This window comes from Corvus kubaryi, unplaced genomic scaffold (assembly GCF_017639235.1).
Source record: "Corvus kubaryi isolate FWS band 111438036 unplaced genomic scaffold, C.kubaryi_AGA036_p1.0 split3-73, whole genome shotgun sequence".
Classification (NCBI taxonomy): domain Eukaryota; kingdom Metazoa; phylum Chordata; class Aves; order Passeriformes; family Corvidae; genus Corvus; species Corvus kubaryi.
Window position 1 is genome coordinate 43,333,884 of NW_024582091.1, and position 19,846 is coordinate 43,353,729.

General features: G+C 36.4%; 1 protein-coding gene across 3 annotated transcripts in view; it reads left to right on the forward strand.

Moving 5' to 3' along the window:
• Nucleotides 1–3,232: 3,232 nt before the first annotated feature.
• Nucleotides 3,233–19,846, forward strand: part of REPS1 (RALBP1 associated Eps domain containing 1) — a 45,639-nt gene continuing 29,025 nt past the window's right edge. For 2 of the 3 annotated variants that reach the window (XM_042016265.1, XM_042016267.1), the window contains exons 1-3: nt 3,233–3,388; nt 7,277–7,476; nt 15,904–16,057. In XM_042016265.1, coding sequence (XP_041872199.1) covers nt 3,268–3,388; nt 7,277–7,476; nt 15,904–16,057 — 475 coding nt within the window. In that variant the 5' untranslated portion in view covers nt 3,233–3,267. The remainder of the gene's footprint in view (nt 3,389–7,276; nt 7,477–15,903; nt 16,058–19,846) is intronic. The other variant, XM_042016266.1, reaches the window with a different exon arrangement.

Below are 19,846 nucleotides of genomic sequence, written 5' to 3' on the forward strand. Positions count from 1 at the left end.
GTACTCTCTCCAAGCATATGAAATATTTTTATCTTTACTGTGTAGGTGGCATGCATGTTGCTTCATTTATTGTTTTAGCATTGTAGTCATCCCTGTTTAAATACTGTTGTACTTTTGCATGAATAATATTTACAGATAATGGGCTTGATTTGCCTTGTAGAAGAACCTGGGGGCAGGGAGACTGATATTGTGGAAGACTCTCCCAGAGAGATTTTCTAAGTTCTGGGAAGTGTGTTTCACTGCTTTTGATAGAGATATGATTTATTCCACTTCACCTGGAATTTGTAAAGGTTCACAAGCCTCTCCAAGTTCCAAGGGCCTCTTATTTGAAACCTGTAAGGGTTCTAGAAGGTACCTGCTTGAAACAGTGCCCTTTGACAACATACTACTTCCCAGCCATGTCTGGTTTGTGCCAACGCCTGGTATTTCTGATGCTGTTATTACATCTCTGTGCTATGATGACTGAGCATGCAATTTTATAATTTACAGCTACTGCACAGAGATGTGTTTTTGTGGGTTTTTTGTTTGTTGTTTGGGGGTTCTTTGGTGGTTTTTATATCAAGGGCTTCCAGCAATTCTGGAGCTTCACAGAGATGTTGGCCTTATTCTAGTTAATTGCAGTAGTGTGACCTCAGGTTCTTCATATCTAAGGAGATTAAAACTGTTGTGAAGCATTTTGTCTTGAAGATGGCTCCACATTCCTTGAAGAATTTAGGGAAATTCCTTATCCTCTCTCTTCTAAAGCAGATGAAAGCCCTAAACCTAAATCTCAGAGAAGCAATCGTTTGATAATTTTTGATTATTATTCCCCCCTTCAGTATAGCTTATTACCTGTTGCATGTTTAAATCCTGCTTCAAGGGAATTCCAGGTACACTGTTTTGAGTATGTTTGAGCATGCTGTCGCTCAGCAGAGGAGTTACCACTAGATGTTTGCATCTAATGATTTTACTCAACCTTCAGTCATGTTTCTAGTTAGGTTATATTCTGTATTTGAAACAGAGGACTCCTTTAGTGAATTTGATGCCTACTTGTTCAGCAGCAGAAGAGCATTCTTTTTTGGGGGAAGGGTGGGGGGGCGGGTGAGGGGTTTTTTTGGGTTTTTTGTATCCTTAAGCTTTTTGCTTTTCTTGATACTTATGTCTGGTGTATTTATATATATTTACTTTGAATCCATGCTTGCCTTTCCTTTCTTATACTTACCTGTCACAGTAGCTTAATTATTAATTCAGTTTTTAACTGAAGTTTTTTTTTCCTGTCTGGCAGTACTGACAAGCTCCAAAAGAAGGTAATTTGTAGTTGAGCAGTGGCTTTGAAATTGCACAAAGACATTACTGCCTAATGATTCCATAAGCTCAAAATGCCCATATCATTGCTTCTTTTTGTAAGACCCATGAGAGTCTAGTTAACTCATTTGTTGGTGCTAGGCCACTGAATCCACAAGCTTTTTCTATTTTGGGTTTAGTCAAGTATGTGGATGTTCCATCAGTCTTCCAGCATACAATGCTTTAAAAAAAGAAGTTGCTTTTGCTGTCACACTGGTTTTGATTGGTAGCTGTCTCTTGAATCTCCACTGCTTTAGCTCTGCTAGGTATTTAGACTCAGTATAATTATTTTGGCATTAGGTTGAGTAAAGGTTTAGATGTTGATGCCTCAGTTTTTATTTGAATTGTCATCTGTCAATTTACACTGTCCTTTCTTTCCTGGTGGCACTTTGTAGTCCAACCAACCTGTTGAAATTAGTGTATTGCATTCAAGTGTGTTGAATTATTTTTTCGTGTGATGGATTTTGGAAAATGCTCTGTAATCCCCTGACTTCTCTCCAGACATCGTGCTGCAGAAATACTTCAATGGGAAAATAAGAATAACAGAGGAGCTATGGGACAATGCGTGAAGTGTGATGCAGACACAGAAAACTGATTTAATGCAGTAGTTTTTGTCCAGCAGGATTTTAGCTGCATGTACAGCCCTAGACCTGCTGATCCTCTTGGGACTTTTTTGGAACTAAGTGTTTGTCAACTTCCCACACCTTCCTGTGACAGGTTTTACATCAGCTTATTTTCATGAGGTTCCAGAATCCTGGTGCATGGCAAGGAGATATCCAAGTAGTTTTTTGTTGAGCCTGTATCTAGCTCAGCTGTGGTTGATAAATTCATCTGATTCATTGGATGTAGTTACTGAAATATGTTCTCTGATCCAGTGGTGCTGAAGCACACAGGCTAACAGCTTGTGCATCGGGTGGCTCGGTTACTGCTATGTGAAAACATAATTCACTTCTTCAGCTGGAACTTGCTTGCGAGCAGGGTTCCTCTGCACTCGGAACTGTGTCCTCTGAAAGCTGGGAAACCTTTCAGGACAGCTTTCTCTATGTCCAGTAGTGCATCCCAGTAGATAACAAAATGAGCAGATGTGACAAGAGACCAGGTTCTCCAGCAAGGGAACATGACTGAGCTCAGGTGGGAAGGGCAAGGACAGAAACTAATGCCCACGGATGTAAACTAGTCTGAGATTCTCTGCACTGATATTCACAGGCAAAGTCTCATGAATCTTTGTGCCTGAGATGAGATTGAAGGAGACAAACTAGTAGTATTACAAAAAGATGATGAGTCTCTAGAGAAATATCAAATCCATGGGATTGGATGGGATCCTTCTGAGCATGTTGAGAGAGCTGGCTAATGTTGTTGCAAGCCATCTTTCTCTTCCAATATTATGGAGCTGAGGGTTAGGTCTCAATGACTGGAGAAAGATGTTGCAGTCATCTTCAGGAGTATAAAGGAAGATTTATTTGGGGAACTGCATGCTGGTCAGCTGCAGTTTGGTCCGTGAGGAATTGTGGAGCCAGTTTGCTTAGACGCCATTTCTAGGCATATGAATGTGAAAACAGTAATTAGGATTACCAAGAGTACTTCTCCACCAGATTGTCTGGAACTGTGGTTGAGGAGAGAGAAGGAGTGATGCCGTCTATATTGACTTTCAAACACTGTGGTGTTCCAAGAGCATCCTTGTGTCTCGTTTGGAATATCGCAGTCTAGATGAGACTGCTCAGTAGGTAAAAAGGCAGTCTGGATCATTTAACTCTGAGAGTCTGATTAGCACAATGACCTGGCACAAGCTGGCATGCCCTTCAGTAAGATTGCAGGTCATTGTTGTGGAGGAAGATGCAGTCAGTATGTTTGAAAACATGGCATGCTACTCTGAAATGTATGAAATCTGTATAGCAGTTGTGTTTAAAATTTCTTTCTGTAAGTAACTGTGTTTCATTTCAGATTATGGAGCTCTGTGGTGCAACAAGACTTGGCTATTTCGGAAGAAGTCAATTTTACATTGCTTTGAAACTTGTTGCTGTGGCCCAATCTGGTCTCCCTCTAAGAGTGGAGAGCTTAAATACAGGTAAATTACAGGATCGGCGGAGTGGGGATTGAGTTGCTGAGTGCAATTAGTGGTAGTTGGCTCACAGATTCTGATAGAGTAACATTGTAAATTATTGTGATATGTCTTTTTATACATGTTGCTAATTTAAAAATGTGGAGAGACTGAGAGAGTGTTTTCTTACTGTGCAGTAAATATGAGTTGAAATAAGTACTGAATAACTATTGCATTCACCATGGGAATAATGAACAACTTGTACCTACTACATAGGACCAAGTTAATTCTATAGATTACTGATGTGAGAAATTGTGTGCTGGGTCCTCTGAGTAAAGTACTAAGAGGAGTAATGTAAACTGGAAGAAGAATGCAGCATTTGCAGGTTTTTGTAGTTGCTGCCTTTCTGAAGCCTTGACTGTGACAAGGTGAAGGTTATCTTTTCTAACGTTACATTTCTTTGCACTTGGTTTGACAGTTTTCTCTCTTAGAGCAGGTATGAAGATTAGTTTAAGATTCTTTCCTAGTGAAAAACCTGATCTGTAAAACATCTTCGAAGTCTGTAATCAGCCAAATCACCTGTTACCCTACTTTTCAAAGGTCAGCTGTGGTGTGGGTGGTCAAATAGAAACAGGAGAAAGACATATTCTAGGAAGATGGTTTAGAGCACCAGGAAGAGCTCTGATGTGAGGCCCTCCTGTAGCCTTCTGAATGAGATAAGTGGATCCATGTCCTTGTTCTGTAAGATGGAAAGAGACTTAGGAAGATGAAGTAGTGAGTTTTAAGTCACTGTAGCCCTTGCATTGTAGTACACAACTCACAAATTAAAAATATCATTGGAGCACAGTTTTGACTTAGAGTGACTTTCCTAGTAGATTTCATGTCTGTAGAATAATGTTATGATTTTTATATGCTAGTAAATAAAAGAAGTCTTAGGAGGTTTTTGTGTCTAAAGGATATAGATTAAACGGCAGTTAAGGAGACTGTTAAAAACAATCTGATATGACCAAAGTATTTGACAAAGCTATAAAAAAGAAAGGAATCACTGTGTATACTTTCACAGTTATGTTTATTCTAGGCTTATACAAACTGTTTATACTGCTTTCATGGGGTTTTGTAGCTTTTTGGAAAAGTGCATTGTTTTAGTCAATGTTTTGCTAGTATTCAAATTCCTTTCTGTTTATAATCCACTGTGTGTTTATAAACCATTTCCCTAGTTTTCCTGATGAGTGCTCCCAAATCTAAAGCTTTAGCAAATTGTAGCAGAATGCCCTAAAATCAGAAAGCTGGAAAAAGAACCTTCGACTTTTAATACTGATGAAACTGGAACTTGATCAAACAACTGTGGAATCTCTCATCAAATGCCTGTTGAAGAAGGGAAAAACAAATCCCTATGTAGGCTTTTTCCAGGGGTTTTATAAGCTTGGTTTTATTTTAATGCAAGATACCTTAACCAGAAGGAGCTTTTCTATTTAAAAAAAATGGGAAATAACAAGAAATTTGAAGGAAAGAATTGAATGAAGGTACAGAGTTAATTCCAAAATATAAAATATGCTGCTATAAAGTTAACAGTGATTGGAATTTTTATAATTTCACATTGATAATTTCCTTGATTCATGACAATATTACAAATACTTGTAACGATTTCTGGACTTCTAGGAATAATTTTCTGTAACTGGTTCCAAGCCTACAAAATACACCAAGTACAATAGAGAGAACATTTATTTTTATCCTAACTGTTTTTAGCTATGGTCTGTTGCCTTGGTTGCAGTGGTTCCAGTCCTATCTATGAATTTCCTGCTTCTTGTTGTAACAGCTAACTCAACAAGTAAAATGCAGCAGGCTGAAGATTCATAAAATGATTCTGAGCTTTGCAAACTTAATTCTGCCCACAGTCCATCTCTAAAATGTCTTGAAGAGGAACTGTTAGAGCCATCCCAAACTAAGATGTATATTCTTTCTCTCTTCAAACATTTTAAATTAGTTAAAGCTTTTATTTTTGGACATCTACGTTTTAGCTCTCCATTTTATACATGTTTCATTGATTTTCTTAATTTTCTTCATTCTTTTATCTTGGGATTTTCTTTCACTTTCCTACTTGTTTCTTTTGCTTTTTGGTGTGTGTCTTGTCAGTAGACAAGAAATTTGCTTTATCTGAGTTGCTGAGCGGAAACTCAGTCAAATTTTGAATACTAAGTCTAGCATAAGTGTGGTCCAACTGATTCTTAAGTGAGTGCTTTTTTGATTACTCAGATGGGCAGTAGAGTAAGAATACTGGCATTAGTTACTGTACTACAAGCCTCTAAAGCTGTTGTTCCTTTGTCCCAGAAAATTTTCCATCCATGAAGCTAAAAATTGAGACATGAATGAGTAGTGTCTATTTCAAAATAATATTTATTTTCTAAGTATGGAATGCAGGCTTTGGTGGAAGAAAATGTTAGGAAGGATGTGGGCATAAAAAGTACAGAGAACTCTTTAGTATATTCAATATCAAGGGTTAGTTCCATTCATGACAACTCTCACACTTATAATTGAGGGTTTTCTGAATGATAACAAATGTTGTAGTGTTGAAATGAGATTTTTCTGCTGTTATGGGAAAAAGTCAGAGAGGAGAGAGGTAAAAATAGCAGGTTAGTCACATAGGAACTTAGTACAGCTAAACAAACCTATATTTATCTAGTCTTGCTTTTAAAGAAGACAGTAGAGTATTTTGTGTTTCTTTTGAGTCCTCTATTATTTTGTGACTCGTGCTGGCACAGCTGATTGCACAGACTTCCCCTGTGTCAGTTGGATCATCTGGTGTTTGTATTTTCCTGGTTTTGCAAGCATACACATTTTCATGTGTATGCAATGACTTTTTCACTTTCTGGCTGGCTGTGGTTTGCTGTTTAGTTATGTTACTTTCCTGCTGCAACATGGGGTACAATGTAATAAACTATGCAATTTCATCTCATATTCTAATATAGCTGTAGTACCACTGACTCATTCTCAGTACCAGAAGTAATTTACGTAAGCAGTCAGCAAGCGAAATTAAATTTGAGCCATGCTTGTAATTTTGTTTTGTGTTGTGTTGGAAGCATAATTTCCAAGTAAGCTGTACAGCAAATTCACAATTTATGTTTATTCGTAGAAATCTTGCAGTGGGAAATTAAAGGTTTACATAGGCTCATTTTTATGTTGGGCTACTCTGAACCATGGTACATAAAGCTAATGGCTTCTAGCATATTGTAGAAACTTTGCATTTTAGTTGTTCATATCAAAGTGAGGTGACATTGGGATGTTTCCAGTTGTATCCCAATTAGCTAATTTAGCTTTTGTCGTAGAAAAGCATGCGCAGATGTGTTAAAGCAGTAGTCGCACAGTTGTGATATGACTAGATTATCTTATCTGTTGTAAATATGAACATGACATTATCTCGCCAAAAGATGATGCTATATGTACTGCAGTATTTTAGCATTTGTTTTGCTGATGAGCCTCCTGTGTGAAGACTCAAATTCTATGTATGTGCTAGAAATGGTAGATACTTTGGTAGATATTTTGAAAAATTTTGAAAATCACACTTCAGTAATGGAATGTTGAAAAAACTGACAAAAAATGAGCTAAATCCAGGTTATCTGATTATTGCTGCATTTAATGCACAGCTGTAGTGCAAAGCAATGTGAAGTGCAAAGTGGAGCAATGTGAAGTCATCTTTGTGTACCAAAGTCAGAACTTGGGTTGCAGAATTGTGGAGTCTAATGCAGAATAGGTATTTGCTTTTTCCAGCTGCCAGATGTTGGCTTGACTGTAGCAGCAATCTCAGTGTGTAAGGAATTGAGTCACGTGTGAAATTTTAACTTCAAAATTGAACAGTGTTTTTGTTTCTAATCATCGTATTTATGTATAGTAAATGTCCTGCTGTGTTTTTTTTAACAGTAAAGGACCTCCCTCTTCCCAGATTTGTTGTGTCAAAGAATGAACAAGAGTCAAGACACACAGCCTTGTATTCTTCAGATGCTGATAACCCAGCTTCATATTCAGGTGTGATTCCTCCTCCTCCACCTGGCAGGATACAAGTCAAAAAAGGCTCTGTGAGCCATGATGCAGTTCAGCAGCGTACATCAACTGACCAACAGGTAAATTAACTTAAAAGATTAAATGGGACTCTCAGTCACTGCTGTGTAGATGTCAATTTGATAGGGCTTCTAAGCTTTGTTGCTTTCAATATAGTTTCTCAAAAATAAATTTTTACTGATATATACTGATATACATGAAGACCATAAATGCCTCTGAAATACTTGCATGTAGGAGACATTTTTTATGAAGTCTTAAAATCCATGTTTAAAATATTGGAGGTAGTGGACAAAGAATTGAGACAGCAAAGAATTTCAGTGTGTAAGTTAGGTTGGCACATATAAAGTTGTAGTCATTATTATATTAACAGCTCATTTATTAAATAGTTCCCATCAATTTCCTGGTCACTGGAACAGTGGTACTGAAGTGCTGTGGCAGACTGAACTTCTAGTCCTTCAGCATGCTCCAATACATGCAAATCTGAAATATTGTATTTAGAAAAAAATCTGTAAATTTTCACAGTTGCTTTTCTCTGTCTCACATTTTATTGTTCAGTGGTTTAACTGTTTAGGAGAGACAATGAGAACCAGAAAAACAGACCAAAGTTTTCAAATAGCTTTTTCTTGTGTTTTAATAATGAGAAAGCTGGTTTCTTTTTGTTCACTGGTTCTTTGATCTTCAGTGACAAGATGTCTGAATAAATGAAAACTGTAAAGGCTTACAGCTCTGCCCTCTCTTACGTAATTCCTTGGGTTTACAGTCTTTATGCTCTTTTTCCATGGGGAAATCCTTTCTGATTGTCTTTTCTACAAGCAAGAAACCGAGTACAAATGCTAAATTTTGCTCTGTGTGTGTATTGAATGACCTGTTTTCTTCCCTGTGGTATGCTTTTATCTGGGCTTATTTTGTGAAGAATCGAGGAACTTGCAAATGTCCCATAGTCATTCTGGAAATCCAGGGATTACTCATAAACATTTATTAGTCTCTATGGAAATAGCCCAGACTGATCCAATATAAAGAAAAAGTAAATTAGTAGAGGAAATCCGTAATCAGTGTTTGGCTGCCTCTTCCTTTCTTCCAAGGGGAGGATGGGGAATGTAATGAAAAAAGAGCTAGCAGTAGGTCTCAAGATACCTTTTTGCTGTCTAGTTTTGCGTAGGTGTGCTTGAGAGAGCTACCAAGCATTTCACACATTGCAGATTTCCTAGATCTTATGGTGAGGTTTTAGTTGGGTTGAAACTACGTTTCATATGCTTCCATCATGATGTAGAGTTTATTTAGTGAACAGTTGTAATTTGATACAGGAATCTGTAGTGGCATGAAAAATAAATACGGTGTTTGAGGTCTTGAGGATAAAGAAGTCACGTATTCACAAAGGTGTATGTGCATCATCCCAATTCCATTTCTCTGTCTTGGCTGGTAGAAGCAACTTGGTATCTCTTTTTCACACAAGTCTGTCTGGGATCATCAGCATAAAGAAACTCTGTAAGTCCTCTGAGACATCTGGCCCAGAAAACAGACTTGGGACAAATGTAACAGACAACACAGTGCTGAGTCCAGCAATTTTAAGTTGTATTCATGGTCTAGAACATTGGGGAAGTATTGTCTAGTTTTGCACCCTATTGTAAAACTGAATGTTCTATGGCTGATGCTGTATTTCTGACTGTACAATGAACCCATCCAAGCAGCTGTCTTGTTCCAATCTAATAATAATTGATTAGGATACCAGCTTAGAAATAAGCTGAGAAAGGGGCTTGAGCCCAGGTTTCTCACTTAACCACATAAATACTCTAACTGGGTTATTTTCCAGAAGATGAGTACAGCTTTTATCCATGTTTACATGGAAATTGTTGATTTAGTTGTCCTCACCTGAGATACCATTGAGATACCATTCAGATTTATAAAATCTAGAAAAAGTTTCAGATTCTGAATTCTCATGCCACCTTTTTGAGCGATGAGTATGAGAAGAGACAAAGTCTGAGAAATAAATCACAATGTGCCATCTTCCTAGGGATCACTCTTCTTTCTGGAGGAATGTGTGAGTTAAGCTTGGATATTTCACTCATGGAGCTTATCATGTAGTTGCTAGATACTCCATTAACAAATTTGGGGGTTTGTTTTTTCTTAAACTGTTTGTTGCTTTGAGAATGTTCCCAGCACTTGAAAATACATTGATTTCTTAAAATGCTATGGCTGAAATATTATTTGTATGAAATCATAAGGTATCTTAATCTTCATCTTTAAAAACTGGGTTCATTTATATGCAACTTTCCATATTAGTGAGATTTGTCATGCATAGTATAATATCTCATAATCACAAATAATTTATGTAGAAGAATTCCACTTAGTATAGTGTCTACTGAAATGTCCTAGCTAAAACTATTTCTTTATCAACACATAATTTTGGCAGTTCCCTCAATGAACTTTACTTGGAGGCAGGGAATCAGGAAATAGCAGTCAGGTTGTGTTTCCAAAGAGTAGCTATAAATGATTTTGTGGTAGCTTTTGTAGTTTATAAATATAGCACTGGGCAGAAGTTTATATCTTTTTAATATTGTTAGAAGATGACTGAAGTCATGCCCGGCTGTCATGGAAGCTACAGAACTGATTTTAGGAGTCTAGCTGAATAAAAAAGATGCCTTCACTCACTGGATAGCATGTTAACTGCACATTGTGGTGGAGATAAAACACTGGGTGAAAGTATTTTTTTTTTTTTCTTCTGACAAAATTTCTTATTCCTATAAAATAGAGGCTAGGTAGAGTTGAACGCTTCTCATGACACTGTGACATCTATACAAGCACTTTGGAGACATAAGTATGCTACCACAGTGTATATACATATCTATACCTTGATAGTAGCAGCTATGTTACTAAAACTGTTAGTGTACTGAAAACTTTCTTAGAAGAGGTAGCAATGTTGAGATTAGGAAGAATTTTGTGCCTTCTGAAAGTAGCTCACATGTGACTAAATATTCTCAATCCTGGAGACGTTTTGTGTTTTGCTGTTAAAGCCAATAAGCAAATACTTTTTCCAGTTTTGTTAGGTATGATCCAGATGTTGATCAGATACTGCTTCAGGATACTTTTACCTCTTTTTCAGGAAAGGGGAGTATCTAGCTTCAATAGATATTGAGACTCTAACATCTGAAAGACATGTATCTGACAAACACTTACAGGCTGAACCTTGCTATATCCAGGTAAAAATAAAAGACAAAGCTGAAGGTACCCCTCTGCCTATGGGTGCATTAAGTGTATTACTGGCACTCCAGATCATATTGATTTATTGCTATGTCAGTGCAGCCTTAGGAGGAGACAGCTCAAATTTGGTACCTGTAGCAGGCAGAATTTGATCATTTCAATTCTTTCAACTGTATGAAAAGTAGTGTGACTTTATTTTAAGGTTTTGCCAGTAGTTTATTTCTGTGCACTTCTGTTTTGTAGATTAAACAGGTAATTTCAGATAAAATATACCTGATATTAAATTGTTTACAAGTACAGAACTGGACAAGAGCTCATTTGCATCTAACCCTTTATTATTATTATGAGAAATCGTATTGGATAATGAGTTTTTTAAAAGATCAGGGTTCTTTCTTGAAACTGCAAAGCCTTTTGTTCCACACTGGCTTTGTTGGGGAAAACTATTCTAGAGTCTTAGTAGAAATATTCATGGGAATATGGTGGGAATTCCCACTTAGCCTGTTCATTTACCAACTCTGTCATTAGTATTTGCTGCAGGGCTCTACCAGTATTTACGGGAAAACTGTTGGATTCCACTTTAGCTCTGTTTTACTTGACGAAACAATTCACAGTCTCAGTTTCATTTCATAAAATAGTTACCAGTAATCGTTAATCCTTCTCTGCCTGTGATCCAATTTGAATTTGCACTTATTGAAAGTATTTTGCTACATTTGTATTTCTTGTTCCAAATGGTATTTCACCAGTATTAATACTTATTTTGTAGGGTTCTTTCCTGCTTCTGCTCAATATATCTCACCTCATATACCTTGGCAGCTGTGAATGAAGCAAATCTGTCATACTTGACATAATGTAGGGGTCTCATAGTTGGCCTGTGCATCCAGTCCTCTCATTATGGCCTTTGGTATTAACTTTCATTATGCAAGAAAAACTGTATTTACTGTTTTAGAATTTAATAGCTGACTGTTCCCTGTGTCCTGAAAGGGATCCATCTGTTCGCTGCCTTGCATTTGTTGTCGCAATTCATAAGCATGCTGTGTAGTGTGCATAATCAGTTACCTAAAGTATCAAATAAGGTTATTGCCCAAATCAGTCATTCAGGAGCATGATTAGAGACTTCGCTTCAATCTCATAATTCCTATTTAATACAATCCAGCTTTGCCCCTGCTATAGCCAGTTATTTTACACCTTAGATCCTTTTATTAATCTCCACATTGTTGGAACTATCTTGTATGACACCCCACTGAGGTATGCTTAACTTCGGGTTAAATGTAGTGCAGTTCTTTTGTTGAGGAAATCACAAAAATGCTAGCCAATTTACGTATCATTTCTCATGCTGTGATTGATCCCTTTTTCATTTGTCTCTGGTTTAATTATTATTTTCTTCAAAAATCTAATCCTCTAAAACTTTTCAAACCGCTGAGGTCAGACCAGCCAGTTTGTAATTGGCTTAACCACGCATCCCCCTTGAAAAATGTTTTTAACCTTTTTTAATTAACATGCTATTTTTAGTAACTTCTTGTCATTTAAAAAATATCCCAAGTTACAAGTACTGTATAGTGTCTCAGTTTTATAATTCCAGTCTGAAAAAAATAATGCTTTTTTACAATGTTTTTAAATGTGGTATTTTTTTCTTAATTAAGATGCACTACTTAATTTTTGCCTGGTAGCTATAACCTTATTTTTTGATCAGTTATTGACAAAGATGTTCTTATTAGTTTGATTTAACATGAAAACATTAACCATTTATGTCAACATGCTTTTATTTAGATATTTTCTGGAATCATTTAACGAGGTAAAATAAGTGGCTTAACAATAGTAAAAGACAGAATGTTTTAATTGCTTTGATTTTTATTGAGATTTGTCTGGAGGGAAAAAAATAAGGTAGTGGTTTAAATGTTTAAATATAATTGCATTGAAAACACTAAAAAATTATAAAAATATAATTTTAATAGTAGCTGATCTAATAAACATCTACTGCAATGTGCAGACACTGAGTAAAATTTTCAAAGTCCCCAAAAAGATTAGATGGGTAACTTCAAATGCCTGAGCTACCAGTAACCTAAATAATGCAAACTGTTTTTACATGCTATGATTTGGAAGAGTAGATAAGTTAGGTTCTGTATCCTAATTACCTTTTAAAAATCTGATTCTGGATGTTTCAGGCTTTGAAAATTAATTTATTAATAGATCAGACAGGTGAAAACGAACAGCCCTGCTTGCTCAGTTGCAACAAACATGCTCATAAACTCAAAACACTCTCAATTTATGAGAATGTGTGTTGCAGCTGATGATCAGAGTTGGTTCTGATGGAACTACTGCCTCTGTTTACTGAAGTGTGAAGCTCAAGACAAAACTGAAGTGGAAACTGTACAACAAACCGTTTTCAAGGTACAAGTGTATGAAAATGATAGCTTTTTATCCACTGCAGAGGCAGATACATAGTTATTACCCTATATACAGGGGGTGAATGAAGCTGTGTGTAGTTGCAGCTTCAGTAAATCTCTACTCATGTTTTGCCATGACTGCTTTTGGATGGGAGTCAGTGTTTCTACTGTCCTGCCTCTTCCCCAGCCTTTTTCATCTTCCTTCTTTACACTTGCATCAAGCCATCAGTATTTTGGCCAAGACATTTGATATGTACACACATATTTGTGTGCATATATATAAATATATAAAAAAAACCAACGAAGGATCTCTTAAGATTCTAGTAAGCTGGGTGAATGAATACCACAAGTGCTATTTGTGAGTGACTAGGATTGCACAAGGGAAAGATGGTGCCACAGTAATGCTGTCTAAATTGGTTTAAACTGAGTTTAAACTGGTTTGAGAATGTCTATCTTGTGATGACAGTAAAGCTGAAGATGTGTGTTGTCCCCCTTCCAGAAGTTTTTTGATATCAGAGCCGGTGACGTGCTTTTGCTGTTCAAAAATTTTGGAGTGTGTAAGCTCCAAATCAGTTGTGGGAAATCTGTAAATGCTCAGAATTCCAACATAATGTTGTCTTCCACACTGAGAACAAAGTTAATTATTTCCTATAGTAATTTGTGCTTCTCATGATCTGATTACTGTTATTACATGCTTTACAGAATCACATGAACCACATATGAAGTAAAGATTTAGAAAAATTGAAGTTGAGAATCATATTTACAATTTCTTCCTGTACCAGCATAAGACCAGCTGTTAGGCAGAGGCTTTTACTGAAGAGTCACAGTGCTCAGCCTAGGGCAGGGCTGCTTCGTGAGGACTGTGTGTCAAGTTTTAATGTTCACATGCAGTTACTACAAATAGTGAGTTGTTTCCTTTAGGTAGACTATCATACATTTGCCTCAGGTTTTCTTCTGTGTCTTTCTGGACCATCTGCTTTGTAAGAGTACTGGATTAAATGAGTAACATCTGTGTCCAAGCATAGCTTTCTCTAGGTTTGCTCCATGATGTTTTGTCTAAAAAATTCAAACATCCTTCAAATCTTGTTTGATAAAAGATGGCTTGTATAAAAGCCAGTGGAAGAGGAAGCTTTTTGTAGGTTTAAGTAATGCAGTGTCATGGTTTTCCTATCACCTGTTGCACAATGCTAAGCATAGTAGCCATTCAACCTCAGTTCCATTTTCCAGCCTGCAAGTGGCACTCTGAGTACCCTGACTCCTTCCCCTCCTGCCCCCATCTACCTGTGAGGATAAGAACGCCCTGCCATTGAAAACAGATTTGTCAAGTAAACGAAGTAAGAAGAAATCTTCAGGCAAATTTCAGAAAGGCATGTAGCTGCAACAAAAAAGGTGTCTTGAGTTGGTGGAGGTACTGTGGAAGAGCAGTAACTCAGACTGTGCAGTCAGCTGATGCCTCAATTAAAAGCTGAAGTGAATTAGTATTGCTCCCAGCCACTTAGTAAAACTCTTTGCCAGTGTGTATGAGCGTGATTTAAACACTTGGAATGGAAATCTTGTGGCCTAGAAACTTAGTTGGGGAAATCTGACTTGATGGTCAGAACTTCCAGAAAATACCTCATCTGCAGAACCAACCAAGGTGGCTTTGCTTCACAGGGAATAGGAAAATCAGAGAGCCAAAAAAGGCAAAAGTTTACATCAACACATAACCAATCATTGTGGCTCTAAAGCTTTTTTTGTTAGGATGCATGTACTTTTAGAATATACCTTGCTTGGAGAAAAGCTTGTTTATGGCACTTTCTTACTTTTTAAAAGACTTTCAGACTTTCGTAGATGTAATATTGTTTAAAAAGCTTAATGGTTTTTGAATATTAGGCAAAGTAAATCAGTTTGGATAATTTTGGGGAAGCCTGCAGTCAGTCTGTCTGTTGGTACTTGATAGTATGTTAACATCTGTTAACATAGAATGCCAAACTTTCTGTGAACTGCTGAAATAGATTTTGAGATTTTTGGCTTTGTTATTACTTTTCAGGATATTTGGAGTTCAAGATTTGCTTTCTTGTACTTGTTTTTATTAATACAGTTCAGTTCAAATTGGGAGAACTGGCAAACAAGAATGTCAAAAGATAAAGATATAGTGGAGAAATTACTTTCTACTACATAAATACTTTGTACAATAGAAATAATTTTTCCTTTGTATTTTATTTGAAATGAAATAAAGTGGTAATCTGCATGTCTCATTAGCACTGATTCCATGTAGAAATTGCACATATGATTCTCTTTTTTCCCACCTGTTCAGGAAGAGTATAGTACAATATGGGATTAAAGAGAAGCATGAACCTTAGCATCAGGGCAACGTTACCTTGTACAGCAGAGAAGTCCTAGATGGCATCATTCTTTTTTTAAAAATTGCATCTATATTTTTGTATATTAAAAAGCCAAGTGTCCTGTCTGGTGATTTTTTTTTTTTAACAATCCTTGATTCTGTTTTTTTTAAATGAAAATAAATGACTGTGAATCCTTCAATGAACATTTGGTATGATAATAAAATGTATAGTAAGTATTTCTTTTGAGACCTGGTTTCAAATGTAACTTTTATCACAAGTGAAAGTGAGTCTTACAATCTAGTTTCCTTTGTAGCTAAGTCATTTAACTCAGCACTGCTGTTGTGTTAAGAATGCCAAGTTAAAAATATATTAGATGACTTTTTCTTATGTAAATGTGTCCAGTCCTAGTCATACTGTATCTGACTTCTCCTGTTCCCTCATTTTAATAAGTACTAAAATTTTCACTCTCTAAAATGAGAGTTTAACTGCAGTGATGGTTGTTTCTAGAAATAATGGTTTTAGATAGGCTTTTATGTATTCAGTTATGTAGTAAAAAACTTAAAAGATTCCTTTGTTTTATTAGGAGTCCACCTCTCCAGTTGTTTCACCACAGCAATCCCCACCAACCTCTCCACATACATGGAGGAAGCACAACCGCCATCCCAGCGGAGGGAATAATGAGCGACCTCTTGCTGGACCTGGGCCTTTTTGGGCTCCATTTAGTGAAGTACAACCAGGTATAAATGTCTTGTTATGCTTCTGCTGTAACTCAAAGTTGTGGAATTCTTAAGTAAGTAAAATAAATGAGCTTAGGACAGTTTATCTTTGTGCTTTCCAATCCTGGAAATTTCTTCCAGATTCAAGTGTCTGTGTTGATAGCAGCACTGTAGAATCTGTGGTCTTGCGTATGGCAGATCCATACATGGGAAATGCTAAGGGTTTGGAGGGAGGAAAAGAGAGTGTTTAAGTTTTCCAGTGGAAAATTTTTAAAAACAAACCCAAATCCTGTTGAAATTGTGCAGAAGCTGTCAGTATACCTGAAAATGTGGGGAGCTCAGAGGAAAGCAGCAGATTGTTTGTTTGTTTGAATTATATTTCTGGTAGATTCGTTGAATTGCTAGAACAATTAATTTGATTTCTTTAAAGTTAATGTAAACAACTGAAGCTTCTGCATTTCCAATCTGTCAAGCTAGAACCGCTTGTTTCAGTGAAGCTTTCCATCCTTTAGTGTTCTTCATTTAACCTGAAGACCCTCCCTGTTGTTGTATCATTGTGTTCAGATTTAAAAGCTTTCTCCCTTAGTATCTCATGTTTTAAAAAGTTCTGTTTTCTTTTCTGATACTTGGTAGTCTTAATAAATTTGGGAGCAATTGTAATTCAAGTTTTGACTTTGGTGATACTGCTGAATAAGATGTTGCATTTTATAGGCTGTAGTTTGAGATTGAACTGTGATTGCTTGGTTTACTTCAGTTATGATATTCCAAAATTGGTCTGTTACATTTCAACCATTGTCATTCTGTAGTTCTAAGCATCCATGGAGGAACAGGACTTCTATTAGAATTGGTTGGATGAGAAAATAAAACTTCAGAAGTGAAGTGGGTTGTATGCAGAGGTTTATGCCAGTGTTGTTTGCTAGTAAGTCCCAGTCAATTTACAATTAAAAAAAAAAAAATTATTAGTCTACTCATTGCATATATAATCCCTTCTAAGGGTTCAGTCCAAGCACTGTCAGCACTCAATTTCTCAACGTTTTTTCTCCTATAGTTCAGTTGATTTGTGTTTCTCTAAGGCTGAAATACAAGTATGTCTGATTTCTAACTTGAGAAGTTTTTCTAACTTAAAAAGTCAAGTACTCCAGGACAGTATGCAAACTCTTCCTAGTGTTGAAGAGTTCAATATTGTTATCTTAAAAATAAAGTTGTAATACCATGTTAATATTTCAGTTTGGTAATGGTTTCCCTGTGATGTTTAATGGGTTAATTTCTTAGATATTGTCTGAGCATATTTCTGAACAAGCTCAGTATTCCCCAATTTTACATTCCATACTGGAACACATTCATAGTTTATTTAAAGTAATTTGAAGATGCTATTATAGAAGGATTGTCTGTTCTGGCAATGCTAAAGATAAAGTGGTTTTTCATATATTAGTTTAAGAAAAATTGTCATCATAATTTACTGTGGATGATCCTTTTGCACTGCAGATCATTAATTATTGCTTTGAATTTGAGCTGTTGTAGGCAGTTCATATTTTTTTTCCCCTCTCTTGATCCTACATTTCAAGGACAGTGTTTATAGCAAATTATGTTCTCATGACATTTAGATAAAACCAGACAGGCTGTTGGTTAGTTTTCTTAAAATCAGCAGTACAAACTCATCTTGATTCCAGTGCAAGATGTTTTTGAGAAACCAGGTGAAGTGTTATAGTTTCAGTCGGACTGTGCCATTTCACTTGTGATCCAAGAAAAATGAGAACCCAGGTCTCTCTGCTTGTATTTCACTTTGTTCTCAAACATTATTTCATCTAATGAGGCTGTCAACTGTAATCATGAAACCTCAAGTGTGAAAATGTTTCTGGAGGGTCAGATAATAAACAGCATGTTGCCTTAAACCAGAAGGGCAAAAATCAAATCTCAAATTTAATTTTTTTGTTGGAGAAAGATGTATTTAAACAGGAAGATTCTGACTTATGCATAGTAAATGTTCCATTGCATCCTCATACTCCCACTATGAACAAAGTTAAACAGTGCTTTCTCTGCTAAATTGGGCTGTAGAATAATTATTAGATAATAACTCAATTGTTGGTTTTAAAAATCTTACACAAGATTTTAAAAATCTTGTCTTGCATTGGAAATCTAAAGCATAACTTACAGCTGTAGTTATCAATTTCTTAAGAAAGAAAGCCTGTTTTCATGGTAACAGAGCAAAAGAATTTGGATTTTACAATTCTTCATCACTATGTTGTCCAGTAATTCAGTTGGGATAGTGTTAATGATGCTTCATATATTACTGGTTTCTGAGGCACTGTGACAACTAGCTCAGTATGCTTACAAACCTGAAATCAGAAGCCAAGGCTTGTTACCATCTCTCTTCAAGAATTTTTGTAGAGAGAGCCCCAAAGGGTGCATCTATTTTACCTTAATATCAGGAATTAAAGTTCGGTGACAGACATTGATTACCTGTGTAGAATATTTATAGTTAGCTCAGGTCTCATCCTGAAATGTCAGAGTCAAGTCTGTTAAAACCTGAGTCTCTCAGGTCCTCCAGGTGCCTCTGATTTAGCAGTTTAAGATTAACACCATGATTTTTTAACAGCTTTATGTCCCTACTCTGGCTTGCATTTCCAATGTGGAAAAATCTTCACAGAATAATCCACCGGACGACTTAACACCTTGTAGGAAGCAGAATTGTATGCGAGATGTGAGCTTCCTGTTCCTATGGTTATAAGAGAGCAAAAACTAATAGTCCATACTTCTACCTTGTCACCTCATTTTGCACTACAGCTCCAGCTGCTAGAATGTTGCTGATGTTGACAAACGTGGGAGAAAGAACCCTTCCCTACTTCAAATGATAGTTGAGTGGCATGTCAGAATGTGAAAATTATTTTTTATTACCATGTAGTCTGTTGGGACTAGATGCAAAGCAGAATATTTATGTTGGTAGTATTCAAAAAATCAATGAAGTAATAATAATGAAACAAATGAAAAAAAAAAATCTCAGATCTTCTGTTCTGTCCTAGGACATTTGTTAGCTTTCTTTGGCATGACATCAGAGTTCTGTGTTGATATCTGAATATGTATGAGGAATTGCAGCCCTAAGCCACACTTGTTTCTTTTCTCTTTGGGAGGGATTTTGTAGCAGTTTGTGAATGCTTCAGGGATAGGAGGGAAACATGTCTACTGTGCTATATGTTCCCTTGCATCTTTAGGGCCTTAAGATATTTACCAGGCTTGCAGGGGACTGAATAGTCCTTTGTCCCCTAGTTAATGCTTCAATAACTGATGATAAAGGGCCTTGTTACAAGCTATGTATTACTCTTACCTGGGCATAAGAGCTCTCCAGCATTTTATCTTATTGTCAGAATTGTATTCAGCTTCTGGTTTTGTTTCAACACCGACTGATGATAAGGAGAGCTCTTCTTAGTTTACAGAGTTAGTTGAAAATGTAGTTCTAGTAAACCCATTTTTATCTCATTATTCAAAAGTATGTGTTAACTAGACAGAACATTTGTTACACTTCCGTTTATATCTCAAAGGGGGCAACTTTTATTCCAAAGGAAATGAGATCATTTTCCATCAGTTATTAATGTGTTAGTAAGATATTCAAGCTATAGGAAGATATAGAGCAGCTACAGGAATTTGTTAGGCCTTCGTACTAAACCTAGAGCATTAAACTTCACCAGCTTGTTCAAATCTCATAATTGGTCTTAGGCCTCTTCTCCATTCAAAGTGGTGTTACAGGTGTTTCCACTGATGAAGATGCACAGAGACCATTGAAGGCTTTCTTCACTGGGTTACAAATCATAAGAT